At 29.7% G+C, this 10423-nt stretch overlaps 1 protein-coding gene across 1 annotated transcript in view; it reads right to left on the reverse strand.

Annotated features, from left to right (window-relative positions):
• Window positions 1–465: 465 nt before the first annotated feature.
• The window catches only part of LOC108752223 (inhibin beta A chain-like), a 17019-nt gene continuing 7061 nt past the window's right edge, over window positions 466–10423 (reverse strand). The window contains exons 2-4 of the mRNA XM_018492904.1: window positions 7397–7657; window positions 6372–6754; window positions 466–943 (exon numbers count right to left, since the gene is read on the reverse strand). Coding sequence (XP_018348406.1) covers window positions 782–943; window positions 6372–6754; window positions 7397–7657 — 806 coding nt within the window. The 3' untranslated portion in view covers window positions 466–781. The remainder of the gene's footprint in view (window positions 944–6371; window positions 6755–7396; window positions 7658–10423) is intronic.

Raw genomic sequence — 10423 nt, forward strand, 5'->3', positions numbered from 1 at the left:
TGTAGATGTTTTACGAATCGATGATAATTTCATTAACTCTATAATGGTAGGATTGGGATTAAGGTGTCTCCAGACGATATGGCTAACGTTCGCCACATTAGCAAATATCATACACACATATGACATCCATATTGAATGTAGGTCAATATTTGCGAATGTGTGCAAAATTGATGTATACATTGGCCATATCGTCTAAAGGCATCTTTAGATGTCACCCAACGGCTTTGTTAGCCTAAGCGGTTTTTTTTTGTTTTACTGCAATTATTTAAGTCGGATAATAAACTATATTGTATTTTTTTCATTTATAATTAAAAAAAAAACAAGTTTTATATTATTTAATTATTTTAGTCATTTTATACACTAATTAGATAAAAATTGATCAAACTAGAGCACCGGATTGAATTTGATCTCATTTTCCTAGAAACTTTCTAAAAAATCACCATCACTACTACTTACACACACATACACACATATACACACATTAAAGGATTAATTATTTATAATGCAACGGGATAGAAAGTGAACTCGCGTGATGTGACAATAGCGTGCTCCTATCTTTAATCATCTACTATCTCGAAGCGGCGATCATTGCTTCGTTTTCATCAATTTTTTCATGTTCATATCAAGATGAACGGATTTTGCGAGCATTCAACCAAGTTCAATTTCACAACGATTAACTATGAGTAAAAGTCTCGGACGAAATGACATGAGATGTTGATTCTCGTCTTCTTGGCGCCTACGGTTGTGATTTTACTCACCCTCTGCCTTCGGAGCAGCGGTATCACATGCAACCGCAAGCTTCCACTACCATGTTTGGCAATGTTTTCTGTGTGATCGTCTTGTTCGTGTCAATGTAGAGTAGCTGGAGCGGGGCGAGCTGCGTCGGCGAGCAGCATGGCACTATCTTGTTCTTTTGTTGTCCCCCGTCCTTAGTTAACAATTTCTGCAAAAAAAAAACGATGTTTTTATGCTTATTAATTCGCAAAAATCACAATTTTTTATCAATAGAATGAGTTTATGATTAATACAATTTCATTCTTAATAGTCCAAAATTTGACAGTCCTAAAGAAATGTAAGACTTACAAATTGTCATGTACAAAATTATCATATACTATTTTATAAAATAATAAATATATTGAAATCTATAAAATTTTTTTTTAAATGTATGTTTGTATATCTATATGATGTTTTATACAATATTTTATATAATATAATAGAGGAAGGTGGCTGATATATCAATATATCATTTTGTTTTTAAACGATTTAATTTAATTTCTTAAATAAAAGCTAAAAATAAAACTTTAGAAATATAAGTACAAACTAGAAAGTGCCTTTTATCAAATATTATAGCGGCTTTTATAATAGGTACTATTTGTAATTTTGCAATAATTAACTTTTTTTGTGAGCAAAAATAAGCGTCTGACAAAATGGAGTCCAAAACTGATAGTAGGCAATAATGTCTAGTGTTGTGCATAGATGATTTTAAAATTAGCTACAATTAGCTATAAAGATAAAATGGAAATTTGGAAATTTATCTTAAATAACATAAAAATTATTTTATTTTAATTAATCTAGATAAAAATGTCTAAAAATTAATCTAAAAATTTCCAGGTAATTTTATTTTTATTTTTATTTTTAAGACAGCTTACAGTTTAAAAAAAAATTGCAATAAAAAATTGTACAAAAATTATATATAAAATTATACAGTAGAATTGGATTGTCAAGCATGTTTTTTTCATCTTCCGAATATTCCGATCTCATTATCGAGTTCTCGTGATGATAGTGCATGCTCGAAAATATCGCGTATAATGCTACTGTCACTAGACTTCAATAACGAGATCAAATAAACCGGGATATGAAACAAAAAATGATAATCCGGGTAAATCTATTGTATTCACGCTTTTTTATTCAAAAAACATAATTTTTTTTACATTTGGATAAGAATAAAGATATCTTCATTTTCTTCAATTGAATATATTGTAAGAAATAAAGAAACAACAAGGGAAAAATATCAGGACGTTCGAATCGAGTCTGGTCTCCATATTGGTAGATTTTCCTCCTGCCACCGAGCCACATAATCCTGATGCTAATAGCTTCTCTGTTGTGCCTATTGCTTCTAAATTTCTTACTACAATACATTTATGTCGTTTTAAATGTAAAAATTGTAAGGAATTTCAAATAATGCGAACAAATCTAATATTTAACCTATTACCCTACGTTATTTATTAATTGCAATAATATGTAATTAAATGCCACTCGACCTCACGTAAAAACAACTGCTTTTCGTTTTTAGATCTGCGCATTCTCTGTCATTCGCGCGAAGTGATTGTCGCTTAGGGTGCGGTCCACTCATCCAGTTGGCACTACAAATACTTCAAAGTGTTTGATTGATCAATCGGGAAAAAGAATTTTATTAATTGATCAATCAAAAAATGTTCCATTTGTAGCATTAAGTAGACTACAGTCATATTCCCCTTCGCACAAGCGAGAGAGAACGCATGGACCTAAAAACAGAGTGCATCCTTTTCTACGTAGATTTCTATTCCTATTCGTAATCTCTTCAGCCTGTAATATCTACTCCTGGACATAGTAGGCCTCTCTCAATCTTCTCTATAAATCCCTATCCTGAAACTTTTGGAATCAAGTTGACCTGGCTATATTCTTCTCACGTCGTTGAGCCATCTCTTCGTCTCTTCGGAGATCGTCCTACTTCTTTTTGTTGTTCTTAGAAAAGAGTTGTTTTGATGCACGATCAGTATTATTAATAATATATTTAACTTTAGTTTTACATACATTATCTATTGCACTGTGACATATTGTGACATGAATCCTAATAAAACTGAAGCTCGAGAATCAAAGTTCAGATTACCGTCATTCTACATCAATCCATCAATATTAACCACATACGATCAGTAATATTGTCAGTATATTTGTTAATATTGACAGTATTATTGACCGCGTGTAGAGTCTTTCATGATGTTCGATAATTTTTTAATAGTGAAAGGATATATAGCGTTAGGTTAGTTATAGCGGAGGAAAATGCATAATGAAAGCGAGTGTCGCTTTTTTTCAGTCATTTTCAGACTACTGAACATAAAAAAAAGTATCTCCATTTCGCATATGCAAACAATATTTCTCGCGTCACGCTTCGTATATGGCAGAAAGCATAGACCTAAGTTAATAGGGTTTTACGTTGCGTGATAATGGAGTCTTAACGCCCCATTATCGTTACGAGTTGCAAACTACATTATTCACATTATGTGTCGCGGTATAACAAGAGTAACTCCTTTCCCTTTTATTAACAATTAATGTGGGCAATAAAGGACGCGATTATGCAGCACGATTATATTTTTTATGTTAAGTAAAACGTAAATTATACGTATGTGTATGTACGTATCCGTAAGAGATGGAAAGGAATTACTTTGCCTAATGTAAACCACTTTTTATAAAACTGATAGTTTACATCAGCTAAAAGCTACATATGAGAAATTATTCAATTTAGAAATTGAAAATTTTTGTATAGGAAAATTGAAAGATATTTGAAATGTCTTTTATTAACTAAGATTCATTAAAAATTCATATATAGAAAAAAAATTTATAATTATTTATAATTATATTAATAATAATATTAATTATTATTATTAATATATAATTAACATTTATTAATTATAATTAATATATATATAATTAATATTTAATTTATAATATGTATATTAATATATAATTATTAATAATTATCATGCTTATTTAATTTATAATATTTTAATTATTTAAGATAACAATAGTTGATACATTTTTTGAATGAATTAAAATCATTCTTAATAAAACGAGATATTTTTAGCTTCCAAGATTTGACAAATTAATAAGTTTTCAGCGTATTAGTGATATTTACTATTGGCAATAACGAGTATGATACGATTGTTGAACCACAAAGAAACGCGTAAAGTGATATGCGATTCTCAAAATAGCGAGATAGCGTCAGCGTTCGCACTCGCAAAAAAATGAATATAAATCACACTGGCGACACATTTCTTCAGCAGTATGATAATTTTTACGCATCCGCGCTTTGTGCGAATTAACACGAGTGAGATAAGATTGCCGTGCGATATTTTAAACATAGATAACATTTTTTCATAATCTTGTCTTTCTTTCGGTCAACGAGCACATTAATTCTGCTGTAACAATGCGGATGGGATGGGACGAGCAAATGTATAATGATAAGAATTAGCTATAATAATTGTATATATATATATATATATATATATATATATATAAATCTTATAATAACTGTAAAGAGTGTAGGTTGTTGATATGAAATAAAAATAAAACAATAATCTTTGGCGAGAAAATAAATAATGACGTTGAAAAATAAGATAGATTAAAAGTATCATGGAATGAATAAAAAAAGATATTTTTAGATTCGTAATAAGTAGATCATTATTCTAAAGAATTCGGAGACAATTTCATTGTTTTTAGCCCGTTTTTAATGCGAGAACGGTTTATTGTAATAATTAATTGTAGTTTTATTGTTAAACGCGATTATGTCAGATGGCTAGAATATGATGTGAGCCAATGGAGGAAGCGGATATCGATAGTAATATATATATTTATATATATATAATAAGAGATAATAAGAGATAATATTAGAGTAAGGGCCCTAGCACAGACTCATGCATAACTATAATATAAAGTATAAAAGAATCAATCAATCAGAGTCCTTTATTTCATGGAAAGAAAGGAAATAAAGGACTTGGATTGGTCCATTTTCTTATGCATTATGTGTTGTGCGTTATGTAAGAGTCTGTGCTCGCCGTTTAACTGTTGTATATATATTATCTAGAATAGAGATAATATACTATCTCTTAATTTATCATTTATTACATTTAAGATAAATGTATATCTATACCAAAAAAAGTTTTAATCTATCATTATAAAAAAATTACAAATACAAAATATGTAATTTTTATGAATTAAAAAGAAGTTTCTTAAGGGGATGCTGGAGTTACCGACGAAACGTCAATTCGTATTTTTCAAATCATTTTGTTTTCCTAATACAGATTAAAAAATTCTTCTCCAGAATAAAAGAAAAAACCGCAAATAGCTTTGGAAAAATACAAATCGGTATACAAATCCCTAAAAAAATTATAAATTACAGTTTTCTGTTACAATATAGGTTCTTCCTTCGCATATATATAAATGAGTGCAAGAATATATCCAAACAGAAAGTACTTTCCTATATTTAAATAATTTATAAGAATATTATGACATTTTCAAATTATGATTTTGAAGCTCATAAGAGAAATGAGTTTGAGAAGTACGATTTGAGTGTGCATAATTTCGCATTTATATATAAGATATTGCAGAACAAGAAATATACGTAACGTTTTAGTTAATGGTTTACTTAATGTATTGTATGTAATGTTCTAATTACTGTATGTAACGTTTCCTTGATGTAAGTAATATTTTATTTGGAATTAAAAATATATTTCGATAACGATCAAGTTCGATCGTCGCTCCAGCATCCCTTTAAAATCCTTGATTTTTTTCTGCATCCTATAGAGGTCACGAATAAACGACTCATGAAAAATTAACAAATAATGCCTAGAAATAAGTATATTTTTTTGATCGCTTAATTTGAAATTGATAAGGTAATTAATAAACGATAAATAAATATACGAGTCTTTAATGTGTCTTTGTGCGTTAAACAAAATGAATAAAAGAGGAACGTAACGTGTTGTCTCATTAGCTGAAAAAGGAACATTCAGGCAATCGACTTAAAAATACTCTCTTGTATGTACTCATATTCCTTCATAAGAGAATGTGTGTGTTTGAGAGTGTCAGAAATTGGTATTAAAATAATAGAATAGCTGAAAATGATCCATCCTTACCATATGAGGTATAAAAGCGGTGAAATACTTGTTGTAAGAAGGATCTAATTAAAAAAAATTGATGTTGAATGGTTTAAATTTATGTTACAATAAATTATAACATTATTAAATGTTAACTAAGCTTTTTAATAATGCTAGCTTTTAACACGTTAATATAACATGTGAATATAATTAATCATACAAATTTAAATGTATACTACAAATTATAACATTAGCTTTCATATGTTAATATTAAATAATTGATATTGCTCGTAAAAAGAAAAGCTTTCTTAATTATCTCGAACTAGATCAAACTAGTTATTGATGAATGATTGTTAGATCCAAGGTCTGTTTTGTTTTTAATTTCTTGTGCACAGTTTTTTTTCTTCTTCTCTCCAACGTGAAAAGAAAAAGATGAATCGTGTTAGAAATTTAACTAAAAAGTATAGACCTATTGTATCGAACACCAATAATGTAAGAGTGCGAGAGTTATATTACGCTCACCATGATAACGTTGTTGTGTTGGGAACCGCTGATGGTTAAAGATGTCGCCGTGGAGCAGGATCCTCGGCAGAAATACGCGTGATATCCGGTGGGGTGTAAGATCCAGTCGCTCCAGCCGATATCCCTAAAATTAATGTAGAGCTCGTCCCGACAGCACTCCGTCATCTCGGGTAGGCAATTCGAGTGCCTCTTGGGCCTGTTCCGCTGTGGCAACGGCTCCGTGTGGATTACTAGAAACGGTTTCAGAGTCTGTTCGATGGACACAGGCGCTTTATCGTGATCGGTCGAACAGGTTGTGCAGGCTATCTGAATGGAGTGGCTCAATCGACGTCGACCTATCCATTTCTTCACCATAAACTTTATGTCTGTCTTTACCCAACCCTCTAAAAGAAAAAAATTAACGATTTTTTTATGTGCCGTATCGCATGCCGCACCAGAGGAGCCATAAAATTTCATGAAAGTTTACAGAAAATACAACTTATTCAGACAGTATATACATACATTACCGCTTAGTAAAATTAGGATGGGCAAAAGTATTTTTGTATGTATCTTTTTTATACACCTAACTTCCATTCTACTGTATTCCTTTACTATATATGTAGAATTTAAGGAATTTTTAAGAAAAATAAAAATTTTCAAATTTATCATTATAATTTGCAATATTTTTTAATGTGTAAATTTTGTTATTAAATTTTAATTTAAATGTTCAGCAATCGATTTTTAGTTACATCTTATACTGATAGGTATTAAATAATGTTAGAAATCATTTCGGATTTTGTGATATGAGAAAGTTATCTCTTAGCATTCATATCGAATTCGGTAAAACGAAGTGCAACGGAGGACAGGTTTGCAAAGTATATGCAATGCAATGGAATAACGAAATTTCACGGTAAAAGGTATCTATTTTATTGTAGTATGGATTTATTTCTGACAAACATATGGATAAAGATTGCAGAAGGGGAGGGGGAGAGAGAGAGAGAGAGAGAGAGAGAGAGAGAGAGAGATTCCATCTGCCTTTTACTCACCTTTGATATCGGTCTCAAAGATTGCCATAAAGGTGTTCTTTTCGAATCTGCCGCCCTGGTCCCAGTGATCGAGTTCAGATAGCACGAATGTCTGCTTGAGCTCATCGACATTTTCGACCTGTTCCTTGTAGAACCAAAGCTCTGCCGAGGTCACGTCGACGTACAGCATCTCGTTCGGCAAGTAGAACGTGAAACAGACCGCTGGATTGAATCCTGTTATGTGATTCGAGCTCTGATGGTATTTCGTCGAATCGGTTACACCTGTAACCATAGTTCGATCGGTTTTTTTTTAGATAGTTTTTGTTTTGAGTGTAACACAATTGTTTGATTGTATGATTTTACCGAAATTTGATCCCAAATGCGAAATTAATTTTTTTGCTAAATTCTTTAATTCTTGCATGAAAAAGACGATTTTGTTAAAGTAAAAATTTAGCTAAATGCAGATCTGAAAATAATTTTTTTGGACCATCAAAATAATTACATATGTAGAACATTGTGGTTACTACTAGTTACAATTAGTTAATTGTTATTAGGACGTCAGATCATTTTGTATTCAAAATCTCATTATGTTTGAGATACTTGAGTAATTATTTTGATGATCTAACAAAATTATTTTCAGTATTTGACTAAATTTTTAAATATTTTCAGCAAAATTGTTCTTTCTGTGTGAATTTCTAGATATTAATTTCAATATAGAATATAATTAAATATGGTTTATAAAAAATATATTCATTATATTTATTTAGAAACTTGAATGAATAGATATGTTGATAATTATTAACAACAAACGGAAATTGTTGAATTTTTTTATTTAAGATATACATTTTAATTTTAATTCAAATATTCTTGTCTTTTGCATGAAAATACACTGAGAGAAAAATGTTTGTAATTATCATAATTTAATTATTATAATTTATAGTCATTTTTGAGGACAATTATATATTTATAGTTGTTTTAATTATAGCTGCTTCAACATTGAATTATGATTATCATAATTACGACATGCATTCATGTAACTATATTGCATACATGTGTAGTTATCTCATAAATAAATAGAAATTTCATATTAATAAATTATACTATTAAATATTATGACAAACACATAATTCAAAGCATAATTAGAAATCGTATGCTTATAGTAAATCGTATTCACATTAGTAATGTCATTCTATCTTTTATATGTAATTATATCTATACTAAAAATGTATCAACAAATAGTTTGAGGACAAATAGCACTTCAACTGTGTGCTGTAATAAAAATAATAAATAAATTATATAAACTAAGAAAATATATTTATATTAACTACAAATGATTAGTACTATTATAATTTCTTAGTTTATTTTATTTATTTATTATTCTTATTAAGACCTTATAATACATATTATAATACATATAATAAATTATGTTATTTCTCTCTGTAAAAGATTTTTATATGTAACATATAAATAACTCGTCCAGGAATAAAGTTACTACATTTTTATACAGAAAACTTTGATATTGAAAACTGTACTGCCGAGATGTACATATCTTTCATTTGTTATCTTTTGCATAACAATTGGTTTGAAATTCAAAAATATTTCACTTTTTTTTTAAAGGGTGATTGTATTTTTACTCTCTTGGAGTGAGATTTCATTCCAAGAAAAGAAGAATTTTAGAATATAATATTTTTCGTTTGAGAATTGAGTGTATGGTATGGCTATCCAGTTGCTCTTTCTTTATGATGAACGCATATATATATCTATGGCTATTTTATTACAAACTGTAACATCAAGGAACAGTATCGAAGACTCAGTTATTCGAAACTTTTGAGAGTGCGCCTTTGATCACGTACAATCGGCAATTTACGGCGGTACTAGAAGTAAGCCTCAAATGGAACCACAATTATCTGAAAAAGTGCGCTCTAAAAGGTTCTCGTAACTGCGACAAAGTGCGGCAAAAGTTATTTTTGTGGCACGTACGATATGCAAGCATAAAGTTAAACAGAAACATCAATGATAAAACTATCTTTGTCCAACAGAAAAAACCCATTATTGCAATAAATTACTGTGGAAAGATATGCAGCCTTTACCATAAGTGTTCACCATAACAAAACACCCTCAATTAATTTTATTTTCTTAGATAAATTGGAAATAAAATCGAAAGATTAATAAAATATTAAAATTGTTATGGAAATAAATATTATTTTTTAATAAAATTATTTTTAGTTAGATATCAAACATTTACGTCAATTTTTGAGAGAGCTTTATTCACAAAGTTGTAATTCATGACTTTCTCTACATATATTTTATAATTTATAGTTATCATACCATTTCCTCAACATATGTCAAAGAACGTTTTATAATGTAAAATAAGACTTTAAATGTTTCAAATTAGCTTATGGAAAATTCCAAGTTGTTTTGCAGAATTATGATTATCGATACTATTTCATGAAATGTTTTGTGACAAATTTTAATCAAAGTTATCTGTATCCGTTCATAACAAATCGATATGAAAAGTCGTGCTCTACACGCTTTGACAACGTGCACGCGTCGATGATTGGAGCAATCCATGATATAACGCACACTATCAAGCGCGTCGAAATGATTTCCGGACGGATTCTTGGGTGATCAGCATGTCCGATTGATCGCCACTTCCGTATGATTTATAGCTAGAATTATGCAACGTCAGGCGTCAAAGTGAATCTATATCGTTGCACAATGCGTGCCAAACGTCAGCGACAGTATCCGCATGCGCACTGTATTTTTCGCGTGTACAACGCGTTTTTCTCATCTGTTTAATGTACGCGTGTATATTGCATTCATATCGGAAAAATAAAACTTTTTTTATAGAACAACATTTATTTCGTTTCGTAAATAAGTACGAACGAATAAGTACAAACCCTATACTTGCAAGTTTGTACTTATTCATTTGTACTTACTTACGTAAGAAATTTTTAGTATTTGTGGCTATAATAACATGATAAATAAATATAGTTAGCTATATATAAAAAAGTATATATACATACATACTTTATATAAATATAGCTT

Source organism: Trachymyrmex septentrionalis, unplaced genomic scaffold (genome assembly GCF_001594115.1).
Source record: "Trachymyrmex septentrionalis isolate Tsep2-gDNA-1 unplaced genomic scaffold, Tsep1.0 scaffold6, whole genome shotgun sequence".
NCBI lineage: Eukaryota > Metazoa > Arthropoda > Insecta > Hymenoptera > Formicidae > Trachymyrmex > Trachymyrmex septentrionalis.